The 27,289-nt window shown below is 42.9% G+C and overlaps 2 protein-coding genes across 4 annotated transcripts in view; both read right to left on the bottom strand.

Moving 5' to 3' along the window:
* si:ch73-335l21.1 (insulin receptor substrate 1-B) overlaps positions 1-11,596 on the bottom strand; it is a 40,680-nt gene extending 29,084 nt beyond the window's left edge. The window contains 1 exon segment of the mRNA XM_026352395.1: positions 10,483-11,596. Within this exon segment, the coding sequence (XP_026208180.1) occupies positions 10,483-10,831 (349 nt within the window). The 5' untranslated portion in view covers positions 10,832-11,596.
* A 1,516-nt stretch (positions 11,597-13,112) lies between these two features.
* Positions 13,113-24,652, bottom strand: agfg2 (ArfGAP with FG repeats 2). Of its 3 annotated transcripts, none has more exons than XM_026352400.1 (14): positions 24,313-24,652; positions 23,354-23,447; positions 22,130-22,245; positions 21,456-21,600; positions 20,975-21,095; positions 20,795-20,899; positions 19,892-19,924; positions 17,803-18,057; positions 16,521-16,593; positions 16,347-16,390; positions 16,063-16,155; positions 14,809-14,928; positions 14,383-14,453; positions 13,113-14,216 (listed from the first exon to the last, which is right to left on the bottom strand). In XM_026352400.1, the coding sequence occupies exons 1-14, from the start codon at positions 24,477-24,479 to the stop codon at positions 14,169-14,171; spliced, it is 1,485 nt and encodes a 494-aa protein (XP_026208185.1). In that variant the 5' UTR covers positions 24,480-24,652; the 3' UTR covers positions 13,113-14,168. The 3 variants fall into 3 exon arrangements, with proteins under 3 accessions (XP_026208185.1, XP_026208186.1, XP_026208187.1); XM_026352401.1 differs by having other exon boundaries at positions 17,812-18,057; positions 24,313-24,651; XM_026352402.1 differs by lacking the exon at positions 19,892-19,924.
* Between the last annotated feature and the right edge of the window lie 2,637 nt (positions 24,653-27,289).

The following is a 27,289-nucleotide window of genomic DNA, read 5'->3' as shown; positions in this document are numbered from 1 at the left end:
TGCATCTGTGAGCCTAGGGTACACAGGTGAAACTACCACTATTTACTTATTAACGGAGGGTGAAGGTGCCTTTATTATGCAAGCTGTGCTCATAATGAGCTTTTCAGTGATTTTTAAACCAGATCTGAATTCAAACAAAGCATGCAGGAGCTTGTGAGACCAGCTCACTCTTTCACCGAATGTACACAAAAACACATACCACTGTAAAAACAGAAACGATGACAGTTGAAACACTGCACAAGAATGATCACTATGAAAGTAAGAAATTTGTTCTCTCCAAAGCCAAGGTAAACAATGCCAGCAGATGGTCAAAAACCTAAAGCAAGCGTTCATTAATCTCCTCAAGAGCCATTTTCTGGATCTGGTCTACTGACAAGAAACTGTTTTTTTAAACTAATAAATTTTGTGTCTTTTAGCAGGAGTACAGGCAGTCTATCACCCTTTGTGTTAAGTGTTTTGCATTCAAACAGTAAGGAACTACTGGGGCGAAGAAACACAGGGGAGAAAGTGCTTTGTGAGATTTGATCCTGAGCTACCTGGGGCAAAACAAAGGCAGGGGACTTACTTAAGTGCCTAACAATATTTGGCTGCTTGTTCGGTGTTTTAAGTCATCATATTGTTCACAGATCTGAAGCAGGAAATTACCCCAGAAAATTACTTAATTCTATCATGCTGTGCCGTTCATTGTCAGCAGCAACTGTAACTGCCTCTGAACTTATCACAGATTTACCTCTAAGCTCCTTTACTTACAGTCACAAGGGACCTCACATCTGTTGACTAAAAAGCCCAGGATTATAGAAATACCCTGTTGTGACTCATGTTTTAGGGTGGATTCTTATTCTTCTTTGAGGAACCACCCTAAAATGTTCCTTAAACATGACCCCTTTCCCTGCCATGTACCACATTTCTTCATCTTCTCTAACTGCCAGGTTGGATATGTCTGAGCATGACGAGTACCAGTGTACAACACAAACTCAATCAACTTCATGACAAGACTGAAGAAACAAACCTCCATGAAGAGGTTCACCTGCTCCCTTCATGAGAACAGGATGTTCTTTTGTGCAATACTAAAGGGGCGTCTGCGATCCAGGAGGAAGAGCAGTTGTCCACCAATAATGGGGTTGGTGGTTTGATTCCCAGCTCATCCTATCTATGTCAAAGTTGAACCCTTGTCCTTGGACAAGACACAGAACCCTGAGTCGTCCCTGGTGGTTCTGGACAGATTTGAGTACCAATAAGGTAGAAAAGCGCTATATAAGTGCCCACCTTTTAACATTTGCCAACAATCATGACCTTGAGCACCTGCTTTATTAACCTACATCATCTGGCATATTGAAATATTGACATGACAAGTGATTTTTTATATATTTAAGCATCTGAGTGAAAGATGCTATTTTCCAAAAGCCTGTGTGGTATTCTACATTAAGCAACACTTTTGGCCCAATCAGACTAATCACAATAGACCCTCACTGCAGAATTACAAATATATACTTGTATGTCTGCATGTGTTTGTTCATTCTTTCCCATGCCCGACAATGACAACCACATGTGGGCAAGAAGCCCAAGCATGCAGAGTGGACGCCATATTAACTGAGCTTATGTTATGTCAAACATTTCCACAGATCCTCTTCGCAAAACATGTTTAACTGTGATTGCAAAACGTGTCTCGCTATGTCCTCTTCCAGTTTCCTTCCCTAAAATTGGGGGATCATTCACAGCCTAGAATAGATGTTTTGTTGAAGGCCATGGAGGCTGTGGCTTAGTGGCTGTATGTGTGTGTGTATGTGTGTGGAGACACTCCCCCTACATTAGATGACTCAGTCAAGTCCATGCATGGCTGTTTCATGTATTGCTTTTCCTCTGTGTGTGTGAGGAGCTGTGTGCAAGAAGCTGTTTGCCTCCTTCATTTAGATTTACAACAGGAAGGGGTGGTTTGGGGATTTTTCAGTGGGGCAAAAGAATGAGGGACTGCGGGAGATTGCAAAGAGATATGAAAGAGTCATTAAGGAAAGCCTTTATTTTGGATTGCTTGGATTAAAAAATAAAATACTACTAGGTTTATTTATTCTAAAATGAAACTTTTTAGCCTAATTCTCCTCATAATTAACTTGGATTGCGGCGCCACATTTTCCACGAAGAGACTCTTTATCGTTTCAGAAGGCCATTTAAAGCGTCTTGAGGAGAACGCAAGTGTGTTGTTTGTTGTGAGTACAAGGCAGCCTTTAGCTGTGCCATCGACAGCACTTACATACACAAACAACCTTGATCTCATGGCCACTCTGCACGCCCAGTCTTATCAACATCTCTCAGAAAACCTTTGAGAGGTTTCACAAGAATTCTACAAGGATGCAGACTGATTTATCCCAAACATCACAAACCTTTATTCATAGTTACATAAAGATGGGGTTGGCCCTGGGGTAGACTTTAAAGCTTGCCCCTGGCTTTCCTCCATAGCACAGCGAATTGCATCACAGCGGCCACGGCTGTTGAGTAAGCACTACTGTTTTTTTATCACTCCACATAAAGAAGTTATCAGCCAGTGAGCGTCTGTGCAACGCAGTGCCACCCCTATACAACATAATGAACCCTCAGAAAAACACGCACACAAAGTGGCCCTTAGCAGGAGGTGCACATGAAAGCAAAATGCACCTGGAGGTAATGAAGCATCTGTGTTAAGTTTGCTGGTTGAATAGGGGTGATGCCAACCTTGATACAACCTTGAGAGAGCATGAATATTGGGTCAAAGATTTCATACAAGGTGACTGAATGCATTTAAAATTTGTTTTTAGCAACCTTACACTGGCTCGTCCACGTGCCTGCAATTTACCACATTTCTGGCATGACCACACATGTTTAAGTCTCAACATGTGGCTGGAGAATGGCAACCTACACGGGCAACACTGCTGCCTATTCAGGGCAATTTATCCTCTGTGCACAAGCTGCCTCCCTCGAGATCACAGACTGTACATAATGAGGCCATAATCTTTCCCAATTTTCTCAAATTTTAAATGCAAGTTGGGTTAGTGGCGCACGAGTGTTTCTCATGGTGTCTGTCGTCTTTACGCTATAATGTGTGTATTAAGAAGGGCAAAGGGGTACGATATTTACCCTCAGGGCTGCCAGATGCCTGCTGGGAAATTGACAGCTCCTCCCTGACTGACAGGTTTATTATTGTTATGGTTATCACACAAATCCTAAGGAAGTAGGTCTTCCATGTGGGTCTTGAGGGCCTGTTAATTGAATTAGCTCACCCACAGCTAGAACGTGGCGAGGGGATATTGTTAGTGAAGTATTGGTTGATTTCTATTGGATTAAGCTTTAAAATGTAGTTAGGTGGTTATTAAGCGTTTGTCTTTAAGGTGCACAACAATATAGTCTTCGTCTTGCATTGTCAGGTTCTGTGTTAAGAATAACGTATGAAAAATAACAGACTTTAAACACAAATAAAAGATTTGAGGGCGAAACTCGATTGAACAGTGGGAGAAATTTGTGGAAACTTCCCATTAAAATCCCTCTTCTTAGTTAGCTAATGCACTATGCACTATGTAAATCATGGAAAACTACTCTGGCATTGAACCGGCTGGCTCTCCCTATGTTCTGTTTCAAGTTTCTGACCTCATTGCCCTAGCACGCTGTACTGCGCCATAATACCGCAAAACACTGCACAGAAACTTCTGAAGGCTAAACCCCATTTTCTTCCCCCTATCTCTCTGCTACCGTGCCTCTATACCACCCCCACTGCCGTACCAGTATAGCAGCGTGGACAGATAGGAGACAGCTGTGTACATTTTGTCCTCACATGTATCGGAGAGAAGGAGAGTGAGCCACCCAGCAGCGAAAACAGTTTGTCTAATCTCTGGCTGACATGTGTACCCATTTTCCTCTTTTTCAACTCCTCCACTTCCTATCTCTTCGTCCACATCTACCATCTGTGATCCCCCCTATCTGGGCCCACACTCAGGGACACAATGCTTCCCCTACACAAGCATTTGCCTTAATTTCACATGTGGATTGTGTTAGCCAGAAGAGTGCACACACACACACACACACACACAAACACACACACACAAAAGCACATGAAATTATCAGTGACGCATCCAAGGTTTGCTGTCCCTTGACAAGACGTGCAAAAAAAAAAAAAAAAGCTCTGCAGAAGTAAGCTGAGGATCTCAAAAAAGCAAGTCAGACGCCCTCAATGAACTGGCAGCCATCTTGGACATTGCTAATTAAGTTGGCACAGAATTAGTAAACATATTGTCTCAGTAATATAAAGTCAGACAGGTTTTTAAGAAGGTTTTAACATATATTTTACAAAATTTCACATTACGTACAGTATATTTGCTTCTTTTTATAGAAACCTTTTAATATACTGGCTTCAGTTCTCCACTTTTTTATGTGAAGTTCTGTGTGGATGTTGAAAGGAAACAGGAAAACTCTGCAATACCCAGTGCATATTCCTATGACACAAGATATTGAACATCCAAATACTGTATTCCACTCTCACCTAATGTCACTGCACAGCTCCTGGTTTTTCTGAACTCCCTACAGCAATATGTTTTTATAGAGTATGCATTTAATATGCTGTTTGTTCAGTTTTTGTTTGTTTGTTTAAGGCACAAACCTGCAAAGACTGAAAAAGGCCAGCCTTGTCTTGTCCAGGCTGATCTGTGTACAGTACATCCAATCAATGCATTATGTTGCAAGCATCTCTCAGAGGAACAGCACACCAGTTAATGAGGAAGGTTTTCCACTAATTTCTCTCCAGGTTTCTAATGCATTCACCGTAGGACTGATAAAACCCAGCTCGTGAACTTCCTGACCTCCGCTATGACATCGGTAATGGGCCAGTATCAACCAACAGCGATCGATACAGCCCACTATAAAAGGTTACTATGCATTTAAAGCCCCACAGCTCCACCGTGGTCAACATATGGGCACTCATTGACTAAATGGATCACGTTGCCTCTGGCCTTACTTTGCTGTTGATCAAATCTGAGCACTTAATTGATGGGTTGCTTCCGCTATGAGCCGGCCCAGATGTACAGAGGTAGAAATGGAGAGGACTCAAAGCCCCTTCTCACTTGTGCCCACTGTGTTTTACTGTAACTGTGATGCCAGGAGCTGCTGCATCGTAACAAACCAGAGCTGGCCAGCTTGCAACATTAAATTTAATTAAAGGGTGTTAACGTGCACAAACTATTTATGCCGAGGAAACATCCTGTGGCAGGTGAGACGCCCTTACGCCTGGATTGAGACTGGAATGCAGCACAACGTGAGCTCCAAACAGAAAACACGGACATATTCAATCGCCCTGTAATGACAGCATCCAACTCGGAGTTCTTTCCTTTTCCGACTTCATTAGCGCACAGGCTTAACTGTGCCACCAGCGGCTGACCCTCGAGACAATAATTACTGCCTAATTAGGGAGATGAGCAGTGCTTAAGCACGGCTTAATGTTTAATCTGCCCGCTTGGCGAGCCACTGGTGAGATCTGGATCTCACTGGCCAGAGCAGCCAAACAAACACTCCAGTACTGTACCAGCTTGTATTGTACACACAGCAGTTTGTTTTGCACGGATGCACACCATAAAGGACGGTTCATTCAAAAACACACAAAGTCGCCCCCCCCCCCCCACAAAACATTTCATGTGATTTGATGAGAAACATTGGCGGCAGCTCAAACTGACGCGCTGCCTTCGACTGCATTTGTTTTGTGGTCCTTAAAGTGTCGAATTTAACATCACGATAATCCACAGACTTAACAGAAAACAGATTTATAGCGCAGGAAAAAGTGTTCGCACTGCGAATTAGCATGAAAGGCCATTATATTTGGAAACAGATGTTGCTCCTCCGTGCTTCAAATATCATGTTTGGGAGCTTCCAAAAATATAAAAAACAGGAAAGTGCTTTAAGTGATTTAATAAAACAGTCACCTCGCTGGATGTTAACCTCTGTATTTGTTTGGTTTATTAATTGGGTCCAAAACAGGAGTGTTGTCCTACCTTTACGAGTTTGGCTATACTCTTGCAGCTTCTTTTATAACTTTTAAACTGAAGCCAAGTGTCCAAAAACAAGATCATTTACAATAACTGGGTAACACAACAGTGGAGGTCTGTAATCCAGACGTTGGATGCCAAGTCATGTGGAACAGTGTTATTAGTTTGTCAAAATACCTTTGCTGGTACAGCAATTAGATTTTTCCAGGTAAGGTCTCTTTTCTTTTTCCTTCTTCTCTTTTCTTCTTTGTCAGATTTGAATGTTTTAAACTTATTTAGCCAAACCAAACAAAAGATATACAGGGAACCGATGGTTATTACTGTTGCAGGCACAGGTACCCAGAGGAAGTAACAAACAAGTCGGCACCCTCGTCCCCATGCAACATGCAACACAGTGTGACATAACTTCATATTCTTTATAATGTTTATATGTAATGGAATTAATTACACAACAACACCATAGTCCAGATAACCTCATTAATAGATACAGGCTCTTCTCAACACATCTAAGTACTACTTGGCAGTATTTGAATCTACTTTTAGCCGAGTTGCAGGGAGAAGCTGCGCTGGTCAGACACTGCACAGACACGGCTATGTTAATCTGTTGTTGTTGGCAAAGAGTTGGTGTTTTGCTGCTAATACCTACAGCTAAAACTACGGCAGTGTGACGCAATAAATGAGCTTTGATCAAATGAGCTCACTGTACCTTCGTCTTGAGTCTGAGTCCCGGCTGGATGGCTGCAAACTCCAAAGAGGAGCAGTCAGTCAGTGTAGCGAGAGAGCGTTAGTGGAGGCGAGAGTGTTGTTGTGATGTACTGGAAGTAGGTTAAAGGAATAAAGCCCCATGTGATTCAACAAATCTGATAGTGTATGTTTATATCACCAATGTGGAGACATTCAATTTTAAATGTATTGTGATAAAGTAACATGAATGCTGCTTTGTCCTCGTCCTGACTTGAACCTCCAGTCTGAAGTATAGTTCCAAGCTTTGCAAAATCCAGAGACTTAAAAGACTAAAATCAGCCTACAAGTACATTAGCCTGGCTAAGATAATTAAACTTGGCTGGTGACCTGACACAGCCTCTTTTTTACTGTGCATTTCACTATCTGCATGTTCATAGTTGTCAAAACTGCGCCCTCGTGTCTTTTTAAAGGTTTGTCATTTTGTGAAGTTTACAGGAAGTGAGCGATACTAACAATAATTCATGTACTTCGTTATTACACATATATGACTGTGATGACTGTACCAGTGATGGATGATTTCATTTTCGTGATATTCTTGCTGTATATTATTGAGTTTTACCATTTCAAAACACATAAATGTTTAACTAATTTATAATAATATATTTATTCTTACAGTGCAGAGATATTTATTCAAAAAATGTCAGAAAACAACAAGGGATGTCTTGTATAATTTCCAAGTTTTGTCAAACCAACAAAATATATTTAGTTGTTATCATATATTTTAAAAAAGCAGCAGATTATCAATAAATCATCAATTCATGTTTTGTACATTTGCTTAAATCAATGACTGAAATTACAAAATGTATTATCTAAATAGTTAAAAAAGCTCATTTTCTTAGTTAACTCAAAACTCTTAACAACCTGACAGTAAAGTTCACATTTTAAGGCTTGAGTAGGTGAATTAAAGAAGTATAATTACTATAATATCCTGTTGATTACTTTTATAACAACTCAGTTAACATGTGAAAATGTTCATCACAAGATGAAAAGTGACACTGTGAAGCTGCGGGGTTTGATTAATCTGCCATTTACCCTGATAAAGAACAGATAATGCCTGGAATTCCTCACCTTTAAGACGTTTAATCCAGACAATATTTTGAGTTTGTCCTTGAAAAATAACTTTTTTTCACAGTTTAATAGACCTTTGATACAGTTATAAATCAGCGTTTCAACAGACTTTATCTCATTCCTGTCTTTATATTTCGCTGCTGCAATACGTCGAACCAGCACAAACTTGTGTGGGTGTGTTTGTCAATGGTGTCTCTCTTTCTTGTTTAGTGCCACTGGCTCGAAAGTTTTACTTAACTGCCTTATTGTTTTATTGAGGTCAGCAACAATTCCTGAGGTGGTGCCCAGGCTGTGGGAGTTTTCCTGGCAAACGACTATTGTGGGCCGCACCTCCCCCTGATTCACAGAGGGTAAGACTTTACACACTCGACTGACTCTTAATAGTTGAGGAAATAGCTGCCCTCGAGCCTGACACTGTATGCCCTAAAGTGTCTTACTGGACTCGGCTGAATAAATAACCGAGATCCTAATATCGCCCCTGCACGGCAGCTGGCTCGTGTTTGTGTAGGCTAATCGCTGCTGGCTCGAGGGGCGGCTGTGGGATAGTGGATGGTTCCTGGGCTGCTTTAGGTGAGTTTCCCAGGCTGGTAATAGAATATAAAGGGGTCTGCACCACAGGAAACACACACATTCATCTATTGGGCTTACACTTCTCAATGTATGCTCACCATTGCTGCGCAGAAGTGACATGAGCAGATACACAGGTTTTAAATGGAGGGGGGGTTCCTGTTGGAAACTATGAGAGACAGACTGTAGCATCTCTTGTCTCCATGCTGTAACTTTGCAGCATGTAAATCCGTCTGCCTCCACACCGGCACGAGTGGGACATATAGTTTACTGTAGTGGCAGTGTGAGTAGATGATGCAGGAAAGGCGAGCAGGACGTACAGACGTCAACACCAAAGACTTCACACTGTGTGTGTGTGAGCTGCACATACCAGAGGAGGGGTATTACAGGCAGGAATCCTGACGGTGTTCAACACGGGTGTACGTGTGTGTTACAGCTATTTTCCCGCACATGCAGACTCTACACCTGCCTCCCTCTTCCTCGACTTTTCGAGCTGAAACTGTGCACGAGCTGCAGCGCGTACCGCAAGAAAAAATGCCTGCCAGCCTGCGAGTTTACACAGCAGCCAGCCGCAGCTCTTTGTTGCTGTCAGTGAGGGAGATTTACAGGAGAAACCCAACACTCGAAGCAGCACAAAGGACGGGAGAGATGAGAAGACGTCGGCGCAGCGCAGAGCAGAGCTGCACACCGGACCTGCAACTTGAAAAAAAAGGGCTCATGACAGAGACAGCACAGCGGTGATGGGGACGGCGGACACGGCTGGAAAACAGATGAGACGAGATGAATATTTGCAAATATAATAAGCGAATAAGTCAAAGTCTGCATGGAAATAGTTTCAAAGTCAGTTTCTCACACGCCTCCGCTCCAACATCTGTCTGTTCACTTTCCCGTCTCACAGATACTTGTCACATACCTGTAGAGAGTGGGCTGGTGCACATGCAAACACACAGAAAGCAACAGCTGGAGCTACAGGGCTACACTAAAGCCCCGTCCTGCACCTGTAGGCTACTACGGCGGGTGATTGTGAACTGGGATATCAAACATGTCCGCATCAGCACAGGCTGGCCTTGTTTTCTCTCCTCAGGTGTTGTATTTCCCCATCACTAATCAGCTGCTTTATGTAACGGGTCATGTGTAAGAAGCACCTTGAACTCCGGTGTTCGTTTGCCAAGATTGCGTCATGTGTCCCTTGTGGCCTGTCTGGACTCTGGGCAGTAAAGAGGGGGGGGGGTGCAGGCTGAACAGGTGATTTGAAGTTGCTGTGCTCACTGACAGCTGTGTTTACGCAGCCTGATAGACACCATTTGAGAAAAATCCACATGGGTGATTTCTTTTTCTTTTTTTTTTAGGGGGTAGTTGAGGACATGTGCACAATGAAGCAACATTAAGACAAATCCACAGCATGAGAGGCTTGATGGAGCAAACTAAGCTGCTTACTCATTCCTGGTCTATCAATGTTTAATGAATGAATCATGACTGAGCAGTGAGGCGCTTCTTCTCCCAGTGGTTTCGGGGATTTCTTCTCTTCTCCTCTTCACAGATCAATGCCTGATGTAATATTGCAGAGTCAGCAGAAAGGCAGACAAAGTAAACAAGCAGGACAGGGTGTGTTTGAGCACTTGACTTGGGGGGAGAAAAGAGAGGCCCCACAGGAGGAAGAGAAGAGAAGAAACCCAAAACGTCTAGCGGGACAGCTGCGAACAAATATCCAGCCTGACACCAGCTTGATAAGGGGCTGGTGGGGAGGATAAAGGCGCATGTTTACACACACACACTCCGCCATGAGGTCCTCTGTAAACAACGCTAACCTGATTGAAAAGTGGAAAAGTGAACACCGCCCTGCAGTGGGAGTCGACCTACACCGCATGCATTCATTATGTAAACTTTACTTGGCACGCCGTGATGGGTTTTAAAATACTCCCTCCACATTATCCAGAATAAGACATGTCCCGATCTGCAGCGCGCTCCTGCAGAAGGCACTGCCACGTTTCCCCTCTCTCTGTCTCTCTCTCGCAGAGCCCCGCACACCGTTTGGTGCGTGCATGCATGCATGCATGGATGAGAACGTGCATGTGTGTGTGCGTGTGTGCGCCCGACTTTTGCTTACTTTTGCACTGCAGGTCCACCATGGCCTGGTACCACTCCTCCTGGTCCGCGTCGTTCTCCGCGGCGATGGCGAAGCTCTCGGCCCGGGTGTAGAGCACGATCATGTGCTTGTTCTTGGAGTCGGCCCGCTTGTTGATGTTGAAGCAGGTCTCCAGCGCCACCGCTTTCTTCGGGACGGGGGCCTTGCCGCGGAACTTCTTCTCGCTCTCGTAGTACTCCAGCCGAGCCGGGCCGCGCTCCGAGGCGGCGCGCAGCACGAAGTAGCGCCGGTGCATGGACTTCTGCTTGCGGAGGTAGCCGCTCTTCCGCACGTCCTCGTAGCTGTGCTGCTCGCCCGCTTGGCCCTCCATGATCTCTCCCCCCCCCCTCCCTCCCTCCCTCTGGATGCGTCTCCTTCAAGCGCAGCCGAGCAAAAACGCAACTTCTTGTAGTTTCCCCTCGTAGTGTTGGTGCAAGTTTAGCGAGTGGACTCAAACCTCCCCCGGCTCCGCTGCGCTCCCTCTCTCCCACATCGACGCGGGCATGTGAGAGTTGGAGGCGGAGGTCGGTTCGTGTTGTGGCTGCTGCGAGTCCCGGAGGTCAAACCTGAGGCGGGGGTTGTTGACGGCTGCAGCTGTCGGTAGTTTCCTCCTGCTTTGATGTTGTTTTTCTCTCCTGCGGACGAACCAGCGCAAGTTTTCCAGGCGCTCACGGACGAGCACATGCGTCGCGGCTCGGCTCGGCTCGGCTCGGCGCGGAGCTCCCCCTGCTCTGCTCTGCTCTGTCTCCACTACTACTACTACTACTGCTGCTGCTGCTGCTGCTGCTGCTGACAGAGTCTCCCAGCGCTGTCCGAGCGGGTTAATCCCATTTACTGCACATCACAGGCTGCACAGCCCCGCTGCTGCTGCACGCCGGCTCCCTGTCCGCGCGTCCGTCCGTGCGTCCGACTGCCCCCACACCCCCGCCGAGCTCGGTGCTGGTCGTGTTTGTGAAGTGTGGAGAGAAGCGGAGCAGCTACCGTGGAGCAGGACTGTCACTCAGCGTACTAGTACTCCGGGACATGGTGCGTTCACTGACTCCGCCCGAGCTCCGACGACACAGCATTTTTTTTTTTTTTTTTTAACGTGCATTCCAGTGTTACTTTGCTGCTAATGGACATTTTTTTTCTATCATGTTTTTGCATTAAAAATGAAATAAAACAAGAAAACAGGTGAATAAAATGAAATAAATCTGTACACTCAGAGTGCATGATAATAACCAGTGCATATCATCAAATATTATTTTAACATAGCAAGGTGTTATTTGTCATTTGAATACCAGAGATGAGCAATCCAGAAATACATGCATATATACATACACTTAAAATATTGTATAATATGTGCAGTTGCATGGATGCATGCACATGGGATTAATGCAATATGTGAGAAGTAAAGTTAATATCATAGGAAGTATTTATTTTATTTATTAAAAACAAAATCCCTAAAAATAGTGTTTTAATTTAGTGAACAAACTGTCTCCAGGTCTTCCAAGTTATGTCTAATAAATTTTATGCTGGTAATTTAACAAAGTGAAAGCCAGACTAGCTCTGACTATTACCAGTAATTACTTCAGTACCAAACTGCAGCATCTTTTATCTGCTTCTGTTTTCTATTCCACCAGCATTCAGTCCAATGATCGTGTGTAGTTATTAGTAGTTTTCAAGATTTAAAAAACTTTATTAATCCCAGAGGGAAATTGTTTGGCTCTGTTACAGGTCCTTGTTTCCTTGTTACTACAATTAGTAGTATTGTCAGGTATTGCAGTACATAATGTTCTTTTCCAGTTTTATTTTAAATGTTTCTTTTCATTATCTTCATGGCTGTAACATTAATTTTCCCATTTATTACATTTTTATCTGACGTTCACTCAATAACCAATATTTCCCACGGCAAGTGAAGGCAGCGTGTGAGGAGATTCAGTCCATCCTGTTCTATTTTTGTAAAAATCCCTTTCTGTCGCGTCTAAAGATGTAAATGTACTCAAACAGCATTGTGAAAATACTCAGCAGCAAATTCTGCAGTGCGACTATTTATTCCATTAAATCATGAATACTGTAACACTGATGTTGCATAAAAATATTAAATATCAAAGGTCACAGTGAACTCAAACAGGGGAACACAGTGATATTGGTGCCATTAGTGATTTCTGCAAAGGTCTGGTAAACAGCAGATTAATCTGATGTACTTGAAGTATTCACAGAAGTATTATTTCTACCACTGAAAATGCTAGTGCATGACTGTAAAAAAACAATACACTGAATTAAACATCTGATTCAAATTATTAATATGCATATTTCAGGCTGTGAATTGACTCTGAATTGAAAATCACAGTAAACCTTTTACCTTATGGGTCTAATAATAGTCGTCCTGATAGCGCTAAAGGGTTTCTATCTTTGTACTGTATGCTTATGCAGTATGTATGTTGTTATGCAACATGCGTACAGAAGTAACCTTGTGCATGAGGTTAGAGAAAACTGGATACAACCTGCCCCCTGCTGCTTGAAGAAATCATCACAGCCTTCAAAACATTGCCACTTAGTCGGATGGTGTACGTTGAATTGATGTTTATGTCACTGATCTTTGCATAAATAAAAACACACAACAAGCTGTGTTAAGAAGCAACAAACTGATTTTATGAACATGAATACTTGTCATTACAAAGACTTTGTTACATGAATGTCTCTTTTTTTTTTGCCAAAAATAAGAGAAATAAACTTTTGCCTTCATGTCAACCAAAAAAAAAAAAGAAAAGAAAAAGAATAAAATTATGATAAAAGAACCGAGAAAACATTTTGGTCCAGTACATGAAGCGATGAAGTTCTTATACACACGTATATGTAAGTAATTCTGAAATTGCTTTTACATTCAGTAGCATCTCCTTTTAGCCCTCTAAGCGCATGCAGCCTGAGTGGGAAAACATGAAACCTGTCAGAAAAAAAAGAAAAAAGAAAAACAAGAGACGAACACCAACACATTCCACGAGCTCCCAACAGAGAAAAGCCCGACTTATCTTTCAACGCCCGTGCATCAGGAGGCTGTAAAGGAGGTTGTAACCGTCTGCGGAGACTGGTGACGCAGGGTCGCCGTCTCGACAGGCTTTTACCTTTGGACAACTGAGAGACTCAAACGTTTTAAAGCATAAGAAAACTCGGACGTATTTACCGGCGGGCTGGTACGTTTTTGCACTTTTTATGCAGGAGATGAAAGCAAAGTAGCAGCAGCAGTGATACGTGTGTGTGTGTGTGTGTGTGTGTGTGTGTGTGTGTGTGTGTAATATGTATATATCTATATATGTGTGTGTGTGTTTCTGCAAAAACTCGTAGAGGTGTCAGTTACTCGTGACTCCCACAGAGCCCTGAGGTGGCGTCTACTGGCACACAAACACCTTTTTGACATACGTCATGTGGTACAAAGACAGCAGGCCAACCCTCTCACACATACGTATATTTCGTAATTACATCCATTCACAATCTTTTTTTTTTTTTCCTCCACAAACACGTAAACACAGAAAGGGCAGAGAGGAGAAAGACGGGAGAGAGGGGACGCCTCCCTCTGAGGGTGAAAATACTCTAGAGGCATTGAAATGGCAGCAACTCCTCAAGTTCACTTCTCCATGGTTCCCAGAGATGCATGGGTGGGTGAAGAAAGGAGAAGGGAGGGGCGGGGGTCAGATGAAAGGATTCCTCGATGTCCCTCGACTGGGGTAAACATTCCCCTGAAAGAGAAGAGAGGCAGGGTGAGTAGGAGCACAGAGGACTTTCCTATGCTCACTGTAGTTTGCAGAAAAAGGGAGCTTGCAGAAAATGCCAATTAGCCTCCTTTTATCCTCCTGAAGTGCACTCGGTGCCGCTTGTCTGTGAGGCTGAGAAGGGGGTACTCACAGTAAACGGGTTCACCGACATCGGCCGTGCGACTTTAGGCTGAGATTCAGACGCAGGAAAGGAGGCAAAACCTGCAACAAGCAAACACAATATGACGGAAAAACATGAGTTGAGTGGTGTGAAGGCAGCCGTGAAAACAGAAACCACAGCAGCGGCAGCAGCTCTGGACTGTGTGTGTGTGTGAACTGGTATTTGTGATGCTGTGTGTTGTTGCAGCTCACAGCTTCTAAGTGTTTGATCTGCAGCCAGTGCACACAGTAGATGTCACACACAGGCCTAATGTGACAGAATTTGCTCATTATTTTTATTTATATTATTTATTTCTACCTCCGATTTTATGTTCAACTTCACCAGCCACAACATTAAAACCACTGGTGGGCTGGAAACCACAATCCTTCTCTGATGTGATGTCTTTTAAATGCTTACCATTGGCTTCCTGGTTGCTGGCTGACTCGTGAGGAAACGCATTCTGAGTGGTGGGTGCTGGGAAGGAGGCGGACGGAGGGAAAACAGAGGTGGGCGAAGTGACAAACGCGCTGGAGTCACCTGGAGAAAAGGTGTGGGATGAGACACAAATCAGATGACAGACAGCGCATCCTAAAGATTCTCAGTGGGGTTAAGGTCTGGACTCTGTGGTGGCCATGACCTTTCTGAAACAGATTAACATCTTTTCCAAGCATCAGTTTGGGCGAAATAACTTGTTGCCGGCTGAAAAATAATCATCCATGCAGTAATTATCCAATGGGAGGGACTTACATATTTGCTTAGTTAAATCCAGGTGGTGACTTTTTTTTTGGACGAGTGTAACACAGTTGACCATTTAAAGAAGAGCTGAAGACTCAGAGGTTTATTAATGGGAACATTTGGTTCATATAATGAAGTACAAATGCCACAAATGTTAATATTACCACTATACATGTGCGTTTTATTTATTGTGTTTCTGTTTGCATATCAACTGAAATGAAATAAACTGGAAATGAGGGAATATTTTCAGATCTAGGCTGATTAAACACATGAGATGTGACAGTGTCTGTTGTCCAACTAATACTCCCAACAGCAAGTACAACCCCATTTTAAAAAAAAAGGATGTGGCGTAAAATGTAAATAAAAAACTGTAAGACTGTAAGGATTTTTTTTTTTAAAACCTCTATTTGCTTGACAACGTGTCAGAGAATTTGGAGAAATCTCTGTATTAAGGCCTGTACTGAATGGCTGTCTTCAGAAATCACTGCATGGGCTCAGGAGCCCCTCCGACAATCATCGTTTATGTGCGCCCACATTTTGCTGTTTATCAAGTTGACATCTGTCGCACAGTATGGAACATTTTTCATTACTCTGGTTGTTTCTCTGTGGGAAATCAACTCTAAATTATACTCTTTACATGTAGGGCTGACACATACGTGAGCTGTGCTGTTACAGACTAAAAAGACTTTACAGACTTTTCCTTTAACCTCCAGATGGCAGATAAGAAAACAAAACGTCCTATTAATAGAATCTGGACATCTTATCTCATATACACACACACACACGATCATAAGTTATTGCAGTAAAGTCGTCATTTTCACCATCATATTTCCTAAAGGTCTATTCCAACTCCTCTAGTCGTTATTATTCAGATCATAAATGAAAATAACATGAAGCTACTGGAGACGGAAGGAACCAGCAGAACATGAGTCTCACCTCCTGAGGCATTGCTGAAGGGGTTACTGGGGGAGAGGGCAATGGGCTGCTGGGAGGCAGAGCTGGAGCTGGAGCTGAATGGGTTGGGGAAATCTGAGACACACAACGACAGAAGAGACAGGGAGATAATTCTCAGTGTGGGGTTAACAGGGTACATTCCTGACTATTCAAACCAGCACTCCTCTGAGATGCATCCTAATTAGAGAACCCTTTTAAAGATGAAGGAGCTGAATGTAAACACAAGTTAGAAGGAAGAGTCAATACAGTTCGTGCTTGACACCTACTTGCAAAAGTTTGAGAGCTGGAGACTGTGTCGACGCCAGGGGAACTGGAGAGAAACAGAATCAATCAGAAAATGACCTTTAAAGGGCTGTTCACACAGGAAATCTTAAAATGTGTGTCAGGTTGCACAAAAGATGATTTGACGGGATTTGATTTTTAATTTTTTTTCCCTTCACCTTGCAGGAGTAGAGCTGGACGAGAGCCTGCTGCCGAAGATGGTGCTGTACTGAGGAGGACCACCAGGTGGAGCTGCAGACAAGCATTTCACACATTTTAGACCACAGCATGACCTCAGGGTTCAGAGGAGAGCTAATTTAACAGATCAAGTGCCACGATTATGTCAAAATGCAGGTACAAATCCCACAAAGAGTTCACAGAGTTGACCTGAAGTCATCAGAGAACAACAGCATAACACACAGCGTGAATAAAACATCTTCTCTGTGCTCAGCTTGATGTGAATAGAAGTGAGCCGGGGCAGAAAACCAATAACCTTCTTACTCGGCCAGGCAGCAGAGGCTGTGATGAAGGTGGAAAACAACAAAGCTTCTTGCAGATAGCTCAACGGCTCCTCACATATGAAACCTAGACATTAAAACGTCCTCCTTGGTTTATTAGACAACTACTGCTGATTTTAAAACGTAACAACAAGGTCCTTTGAATCAGACTGGGCATGATCTGGAGTAAACACAATGAGTATAATTCAGCTGCTAAAAGCCTTGGCATTTGGAGTAAAGATGTTATGCAACCTTGTTGAGCTGGCCGTGACAATCTGTATCAAACACACACACACACACACACACACACACATACTCTCTGCCTCTGCAGCCATCTTCAACACACTGGTGAAATAAGTGTGTAACAATAGAGCAAAGAGGTGACATAGGAGTAAAAATCAATGAATGTATGCTGGTAACAAGTGGTATGTGTGTTTCTACTATAAGCCTGACTCGGCTTATTCTTCTGTGCCACAGAGTTTGATTGTGCCATTGCTCACGCTGCTATGCTGGGTCAGCTGTTTCTCCATTAAAAATATAGTTTTATTTAGAAACAGCTCCACAGACAGACAGTGATCACTTTCACTGTCTCTGAGGACATGTTGCAGTCAGGCAGGGGCAACTGCAAGTGGAACAAGGTTGCTGCATGCTTGATTCATAAAACTGTCCTGGTATGAACGGGTGTTACTGATCCACTAGTGACTACATTAATTAGTGACCATCAGGTGGTTGCCACAGAGGTTGAAAACAGAAAGAGAACCAGTAGAAACACCTGTGAATGCTGCTACTTTCCATTAAAACATCACTAAATTATTATTTATATTATAATGTTGCATAAAACCTCTAAACGAGTCAAGCTGCTTTTACCTTCCACCACTTTAACCACTTCTACCTCTGCTACCTGAATTTCACACAGGTAATTTTACAAATATAACGAACAACTTAACATGCACATCAAACGTACTTTTCCCACCTGTGGCAGAAGATGTGTCAGAGAAGACGCTGTCCAGCTGGGACACAGCAGCATACCTGTCCTGGGCGCTGGAGCTGCTGACCTTTTGCGTGGTCTGGCCGACACTGGCAGGCTGCTGCTGCTGCTGGGACAGAGACTGAGGCAGCGTCTGCGGCTGGGGATGGTTCAGACCTCCAAAGTCCACACTGAGAGACTTGGGAAAAGCCCTGAAAGGCCCTGTGGTCCCTGAGGTCGATACTGTACGACCTACGAGCAAGAAAACAAGACTGAGACTCGGAGCAAAGGGAGAAGATAAAACCTAACAGACCCTATAATAGTATTTATATGGTACCTTTAAAGGACGGAAAGATAAAACCAGAACTCAACTACAGTTGAGAGTGTGTAGTTTTCAACTAAGCAATTGTTTTCTTAGGAATTCTACATGTGCAAATGCAGACGTGAGTTTAAAAGCTGGAAAGAAATTCATTGATACTTAAATTTATATATAGCAATCGAATAGATGGATAAAAACACAACTACCATTTAGTAGCTTTTCTATAGCTTTTAATAATCACACATGCTTAATTAAAGTTTACCCAGTTCTCATACAATTCACTTTTATTTCCCCAGCACTAGCAAAGAGGACCATGAAATATGATTGAAAGTCCCAGATCATCTACAGAAAAACTAACAATATTACAATATTACTAAGATTTTTTTTTCCCCATCAGCTGCTGTGTCCAAAGCTAAAAATTGAAAACTTTGAGCCCATTAAAGATCATATCTTCACATCTTGAAACACACTTGTCACAGAGAGACCAGAGGTTTTCAGTTCACTCCTGACTTTGCAAACAGCAGCTGACAAAACAATCTCACTCTAAGATTATTTATTCATCATGTGATATGATCAAAAGCTCCAGAGCAGCTACTAAAAGGACCTAGAGGTCAATTTTTTTTTTTTACAACTGAAGGAACATATTCAGCATGTTAGATTCAAATCGACTCATGGACAGAAATGAATCATTCATATGGACACACTTAATATAACAAGAATTATAAGCATCTAGTCAGACCACATAAAAAAGCTCATATGCTACTCAAAACAAATTATCTCATGCTACATTAACATTTTCATGCTATGAGGCTTGATAAGCGCTGCATTAGCTTGACAGACGATATCAAGCAGCATCTACTGTACTTTCACCACAGTTAACAAAACATTTAAAAGGCAGAGAAGCAAGCTGGCATGTTCTTGCACATTTTTCACAGCAGAAAACAAAGAAATGCAATTGTTAGATGTAACAATGGCAGGAAATTCCAGTACGACTGATATCTTTCCAGGTAGCAAGCTTTCCACATGAACGTTCGCCACAAAGCATGCTAATGCAACGTTAGCACTGAGGAGTACGAGCTTGTCTTCCTGTGTAGGCTGAGGAATCAGACACAGACCAGACTAGACGTGACTAGATTAGATTAGACAGATTATCTGAAGATATATAGCATGCAAAAGTTAAGCTGCATGTTTCTGGGCTATGATAATTCGCTCTAGGAGAGTTTAAAGATGTGGCTTATCTTTATGAACATACCTGAATACTTGTTTGGGATATGAATGTGTATTGTGGGATTACAGCTGCGCCCTACATAGTTTTCAAGTGCTTCAACGCCAACGTGGTGCGAAATATCAGCGTCCCTCTGCAGACGGGGGCAGCAGCAGCAGCCAAATATAGCATTGCTTTAAACTTGTTCTTTTTCCTCTGAGGGAACAGTGTGTGTGTGTCTCTCCTTGACCCTCTCAGTTCTTCAGATCTGCGCTTTGAAGTGGGGGAACCTGACTGATGAAGAAAAATATCGACCCCAATTGCAGCATGTCACACTGGCCAGCCATGACTCGGATGTCCAAATGAATATAGAGCCCTGTGTCTTTTGTCAAACTGCTCTACAATAAAGCTGAATACGTATGCATGTTAGGCCTGGTCGGCAGCAGCATGGCCCAGAGATTGGCCCTCTATTAAAAATGGATAAGCATAGAAGAGCTTATTGATTTCAGCCATTCAACACACACTCAAATGCATCAAAAGCTCAAATGAGGTTTGCGTCTTACCTAAGGTGAAGTGGTTTTTGAAAGAGCTACTGGCTACAAGGTTGAGGAGGAGAATGAGACAAGGCAGACAGACAGAAAAGAAAGAAGGATAAAGAGAGTTGAAAGTGTCACTAACATCGTCCCTGCTGTCGCCTGTGACCAGCTGAGCAGCCTGTAGAATTTTACTATGCATTAAATACAACCCAGTATGCTAAGATTATGACATGGATCCATTTTAAACTCTGCACGACATGGTAACTAACACTCTGAAGATGAGAAATTGTGACAACAGCTTACGCTGTTCTCACTCTTTGTCCTTCAGAGCTAACTGTAACGAGTGGACAGCATCCTCGGTGAGAATGAGTGAAAATATTCAACAATCTGCACGACACATTGAAACTACACACTGCCAGATTTTCTAGCTAGAGGCCCACAGAACAGAATAAAAAAGGGCATATTATCTATTTTTACAACCCAATCCATATGGCTGCATCCTTTCTTCCTTCCTTAAATCACATCAAGGTGCAATAGCTGTGGCTCTTAGTTTAGTCTGTTCATTACTCATGTGGATGAGACACAGCTCATCTACTAGAATTTAGGTCCATTTCTAACGAGTAGTGGCAAATATCAGAGATATATCAAGAACAGATAAAAACTGGTTCAAGCTGCCATTATTCTGCATTTCTGTCACTGTCAACACATCCCATGACAAGATCAACACTAACAATGTGTTGGTCTCAGTGCTTTTCGGCTCCACTGCCCTGTCTGGGGCACTACTGCCAAACCCACTCCTCCTACTCAAGGTGTAAATCTTTGAAAGCATCTGTCAACAAAAGGCTTCATACTGTTGTACAACATCTGGAAACTGTAGTTTACAGTTAAATGTACACGTTATATCTCTATATTTCACTCGACTCAACACACCTGAGGGCCGTGGGAGAGCAGGGAAAGACGGGCCGTGACTCTGAGCTCCGAGCGCTGACGACAGAGAGCCTGGCCGCTGTCTTTCTATGCCGCACAGGGTGGGATCTGTATTGGAAGTGAAAGAATCAATCAGACTTAGTCCAAAGATATCTATTCCTCCAATAAAGAACAAACTCTGACCTTTAAGAGGGGGGTCTCTGAAGCTTTGGGAGCGCGATGGGCGAGCGGTGAACACGTCCGTCCGCATGTCAGCTGGTGAGATCGCAGGAACTCGATCCCATGACGGCAGCTGGGACTGAGACTAGAGGACAAGAGGCAGGAAAAAGCAGATGGACGGTAGAAAGAGAGACACAAAGGCTGAAGAAGTGAGTCTCTTTCATGCTCTCTCAATTATTCATAAGCAGCTGCTTTGATGTCAAGGCTGCCTGGCCCTCTTACTGTCCAACCTATCAGTCTCTGTCTCTCTGCAGCAATGTGGAAGTGAATTCAGGCCATTTCTTCACTTTCTATTCTCCTTTTCTTTCTTCTTTCACTTGTTCTTTTTCTACCACTCCCACCCACTTTCTCTCTTCAATCCTCATCATCTCACTTACACTCTCATGTCCGCTCTCCATCACTCTCAATCCATTACATGTACAATTAGGACACATTAAAGTATTACCATCGGCCTTGTGGCTCTGCCGTTAGGGGGAAGGTTATGCGAGGAGGCCTGGCTCGCTAAGGGACCATGGGAGGGAGGCATGGCCTGGACCCCTGGGCTCCAAGGACCTTCCACATCCCTACGATTCTTACTTTTGGAAAAATGCCTGCAAAAGACGGGAAACAAAGTTTATGTCACTAACAGGCCTCAAAGAAAAGCACAATTATTTAGAAATGTTTCGTCCACGCACTGAAAGCAGCACTGTCACTTTTCTCACTTGTTAATCTCCAATTAAGCACAAAGTGCTCGAATAGTAAAGAACTTTGTGATGCAACGATAACACCACTAACATGTTGCTATTTAATGTTAGCATGCTAACATTTGCTAACTAGCCACACTGACCATGTTAATATGCTAGCTATACATTTGGTAGTTTAGCACGCTAATTATGTCAATTTTAGGATTTATGTGTGGTTAAATAATGGATAAAATGTAAAAATAAGGAACACGTGTTGGAACAACAAAAATCATCTTATATCATTGGAACCTGTGAAGGGCATTTCTCGCTTTTTAATCTCCAAATAATACATTTTAAAATATATATCCACAGATTCACATATAATTAAATATAATAATGAAGCAGTCTTGTTCACCTCTCATGCATGGTTACATGCAAATGTTGCATTGCAACTCACCATTTCTTCTTCTCATATTTGTCCTGGAGGAACTCTTTGAATTTCTGAGAGTCCTTCATATCTGAGCAGCCGTCTGTCTTTGGGTCAAACACACAAAGCCAAGTCCTCCTCCCAACCTAAACACACATTTTGCAGGGAAACACTCAATAAACATCATGCAGCATCAGACGGGGTCTTAGTCTAATGGCTGGAGGAGAAAATCAAACCACAAACACTGCTTTTGTTTGACATTTTTATCTGAGAGAGTCTTTCGCAAACGCAAACAGATTTTCTCATCTGTGATTAATCTCTGATGCAAGAGTTCGGCAAGTAGTCCTGCCTAGGAATGGTAAGTGGCTGCATTATTCTTGAGAGGACGATGAGGCAGAGAAAGCTGCGTACACACCTCTGCCTCTCTTCACCTTATAGTTGACACACACACACACACACACACATCGTGGCTGATAAAAATGGTCAGCACTCATCTCGATAGCCTGAAACGCCTCACCTTTTATCTGTGTGATATAAGCTCAGCTGTGAGTGCTGCCTACACCAGTGGTTCCCAAAGTGGGTGTTATGAGATTTTTTACATTTTATTTTAATAATATCATAACTTCACCCACAGGAAATGACCGATAACTATCAAAATGATTTAAGATGCTGGATTTTTGTAGTTTATATTCATCTTTTGTGATAGTAAACTAAATATCTTAGTGCTTTAGTCTGTGTATTGGAAATTTTTTTATTTTATGGACCAAACCTTTGCGTTTTTTCAAAGATCTGTACCATGAGGGACATTTGCTGCTGAAAAACCTCTACAAACTGGTGCCCTGGTTTAACAATGTTTGGGAACCTCTGTCCTCCACACACATAAACACAGATACGTAGAGAGGAAGGAAATAGATTGTGGTTTGGGTGGGACACTCAGTCAGTGCTGGTCCTTTTGTGTGTTGGCACCGTGTGAGCTGAGAAGTCGCATTCTTCCCAAAAGAAACCTCGACCACAAAGACTGGATCGACTGGTTGCAACAAGAGACGTTTCATATTCCATACCAGAACCAGAGAGTGAGTTTTAAAATGGACAAAATGAACTTGGACAAAAACAAAATAAAATAATCAACTGCTTTGAGACCAAATGACCCCACATGTCAGTAACGCAAAAATGAAAATACAGCGAAACCCATTTTACCACACAGAAAGTTAACTACAGGTGAAGACACCTGGAGACCCGGGTAGCATCACTCACCTCGTTGCCATGGTTTTGAAGGAATTCCACTTCCTGTTGGGAGAAGGTTGTCATGGAGATAGACTTGACTCTGTGTGGAGGGTTGAGGCCTCTCCTGGGACACAGAGGAGAGATGGAGAGAGGATTTTGGACTAGAACGAGGCAAAAACAAGACGACGTGAGGCCATTCCTGGTCTCCGAGACAAGACACGGGGACACAGCGGGTGGGAGAGGAAACGCTTAACTGATGTGACTGAGTGTGTAAAGGCAGATTTGTTGTGGAAGAAGGTGCCACACACACACACACACACACACACACACACACACACACCCCTTGTGATGGTTGAACACGTTTTGAGTAACCAGAACATTTTTGTATTTATTTATTTATTTCCTCCATGCTGGGGACACAAAGTGGAACACTGCTGTGCATGTGCAGGATTGCGCAATAGCGCTCACTAAAGTGCTGAAACCGCCTTCCTGAGGACCAGACTGAACATGCAGAACAAACGGGGACAGTTCACATATAAACACACACACGCCCACATTGGAAAGGAGCCTAGAGAGAGAGAGAGAGAGAGAGAGAGAGAGAGAGAGAGAGAGGGATGGAGAGAGGGATAGAGGGGGGGGGGGGGGGGTAGCTGTCAAACCTGCACCATGACGAAATGAAACGTAACTCAGAGCTGGAAAATGACCAACTAGCGGTCTGTCGTTTATGAAGCTGTTGGAAGACACGCATGAGAGGAGAGAGAGACAGACACTGCGTAAATTAATGTGTGCACACAACCCGCGGCTGTTGCACCCACCGCACCAAACACCCCCCCCCCACCCCGGTTCATGCTGAAAATCCAAAATAACACTCTCTAAATCTGGGTGGTGCATGGTGCAATCGCAGGCCTGGTACTTTTACTCACTACCTGTTTGTCTTGATGCTGAATGTGCAGTAAACAAACCCCCACCCCCACCCCCGGAGCACTCACAGCATTCCGGAGCACGACGTGCAGACGAAGCTGCCCACCGTGATGTCGGTGTAAGTCACCCCGGGCTGGTTGCACTCGAAGCAGTGTTTGTTTACTCCAGACTGGGCCAGCTCCCGAACCTTGCGGGCGCAGATCTCCTGGTTGTCCCGGTGCTTTCGGTTCGACATTTTATTCTCCCCGGTGCCTGAGAATGGAGGCTCGGTGTAAAGCCGGTAACCCTCCGCTGTCCTCCTCCTGGATCCTCCTCCGTTTACTACGAGGAGCCCTTCACGCCCGCATTATGGAAACGCTTTTATGCGGCTTCACCCCAGTGCATGGCTTCACTAGAGGAGAGAGACACGGCGAGTGAAGTCAGAGAGAAAGAGCTGCAGACACACCGGACAGCCTGCACGCCTCCTTCAAAATAAGAGCACAAAAGGCGGCGCCTCCGGTGCCTGTGGCAGCGGTCCATCTGTGTGTTTCTTTAAAGAAATGCTCTACAATAACCACTGGTTATCTCATCAAACATGTTTGTAGGTCAGTGTACTTTCCAGTTGTTATGTGTGTATTCTGTGAGTCAGCTTTTTTTTTCATATTACTTTAACATTAAGGGGAAAAATCCACGTTTTCTTTTGAAGTGCATTGGACAAAAAATGAGCACATGAGGTCAAATTAGCAGCTGATTTGGATTTTTTAATCATGTCCCCATGGTCTTCTTCAGCAGGGGTTTGCACAAATGCCCCAGTTTTCTGTGCATTTTTACATTTGTTTGACACTTTTATCCAAAGCAACTTACAAAAGAGAGTTACGAAACAAGCAACAAATCTTGAGTGCCATTGAAATAAGTGCTTCTTTTGTGAGATGTAAACCTTTTTTCTTATTTTAATTGAAGTGTGGAGTGTAGGATTCTGTATTTTATTGACTTGGTGGCTTCAAAGTTGAGACTGATTCCCAGCTGCTGACAAAGCTCGTGTGATAGCTCCGGAGCAGCCTCTGACCTCATGGTGAGATTATTTTGGTAAAAATATGTTGTTTGTTGTGTTGATTTTTCATTTACATGTTCGCTAATCAGAATAGTCCGCCTCTCTAAGACCTAACCACTGCCCTGGAAGCTCAGACCATCTAAGGCCGCTGAACTGATTTATTTATTTAACCTTTATCTATCAAATACCTTTGAGAGTCTGTTATTTACAAAGGGCACTGTTAGTTTCATGCCTTCCTGTAAACACGACGGAGAGTTTGTTACGATAACTGTACTCTAATGATTTTCTAATTAAATGTTTGGGTTTTTTTGTTCTTTCTGGGGCATTTTATGCCTTTTTATTAGCTGACAGCAGAGAGTAAATGTGGTCAGAGAAAAGGGCAAAGATCTTTAGATGGACATTAACTGATGGGTTTTGTCAACACCTTAACCCCTAACTCACCAAACTGCACCCAGAATATAGTTCTAATAACATTTTAGTGGTTTTACTGAACATTTATATGGTGCATATGGTTAAAATAATAAAACACCACCTGTTCCAGTTTATTCTTCAGTTGATATTCAGTTGACTTTAGTTACAGTCGATGTTAACCTCCCAGTCCTGAGTTGCTTAATAATAATAATTCTGTAGATTGGACATAAAACCACCTCTTCGCTGCAGGTCGGGCCTTTATTTTTAAAACCTACCGGATGTAACAGATTCCATTGGGTCTGGTTTAACACTTGGACAGATGCGTAGGGGATCTCCCTTCAAAGACAAATAAGAACCTGTCGAGTGGCCAAGTTTTACATGGTCCGATGTTTTATTCCTTTCTCCGAACTGACCGTCTGTCCTGTTTGTCCGTCTCTGCTGGGATTTCTGTGCGCGCAATTTACGCACACGCCCCCATTTTTGGCGGAGCGCTGAGCTCCTGCGCTCAAGGAAGAGCTACTTAGCTAAGGGAAGCTGAGGACATGGGGAAAATACAAAATCATTGTACTAAATAATAAATGATTACTAACTAATGGTAGATATAAAGTTCTTAAAAAGCTAAGTGAGTTGATTTTTTTCGTTGTAGTCTGTTTTTTTGGGGGGGTTTTTTTTTGTTTGTTTTTTTTTTGTTTTTGTTTTTTTGTTTTTTTTTTCTGCCCACATTCAGTTGTCATGTGTTTGATGAATGGCATCATTGTAAATACAGGTTATTACAAATTTCCTGAGGGAACATCTCTGGGGTATTTATTTTGATGAAGCAACTTAGCAACAACACACACTTAACTACGCCCTTTCCGTGACGCGTGAGAAAAGATAGCTGAGATTTAAAATCAGTGGCACAAAGACAAAAAATATAGATATACATGATTAGTGCAGATACCCGGGGAATAAAGGACAGAAAGATAAGCGTCTAGTCGCATTGTTCAAATGAACTAGTCAGGCCATGGAAGCAGCAGGGGGAGACAAACACATCACCAGATAGATAGATAGATAGATAGATAGATAGATGGATAGATAGATAGATAGATGGATGGATATATATTGTGGACAGAAAACTCAAGAGCACAAACTGTTGAGCTGCTGTAATCACACTTTGTGTTTGTGGTGATGATGACAACGTGCTGTTGCTTCTTTCATGTTGCGCAACATTTTTTTTTGTTGTGACACTTTCTGCCAGAACTGAATGAGACTAGAAATAAAATCTCACATTTTGTACTAGTAGTATTTGTGACTCTTATCTTATCTCTTATTATTAACGTACTGTTACTCTAACACTCTGTGATGTTTGAGTAACTATGTTTATTTTTATTTTCATTGTCTTATTTTTGACTTGCACTCTAAAAAAATCCTTCGTTATAACATTTTACACTTAGACGTATTTCGGTGGGCGGGGCATAGCTGGAGGAAACACTGGCTGCTTTTATTTTGACACCATCTGAATAAAATACCATTTTATTTTACTTGTAACCTTCACATTACCGCATTAGCCAACTCTTTTAGGGAAAGTTAGCCAGCTGTTTGCGGCTGACTACTCTGGACACAAG

This window comes from Anabas testudineus, chromosome 18 (genome assembly GCF_900324465.2).
Source record: "Anabas testudineus chromosome 18, fAnaTes1.2, whole genome shotgun sequence".
Lineage (NCBI taxonomy): Eukaryota > Metazoa > Chordata > Actinopteri > Anabantiformes > Anabantidae > Anabas > Anabas testudineus.
The sequence above is the reverse complement of the archived record's forward strand: the minus strand, read 5'-3'. Positions and strand labels throughout refer to the sequence as shown.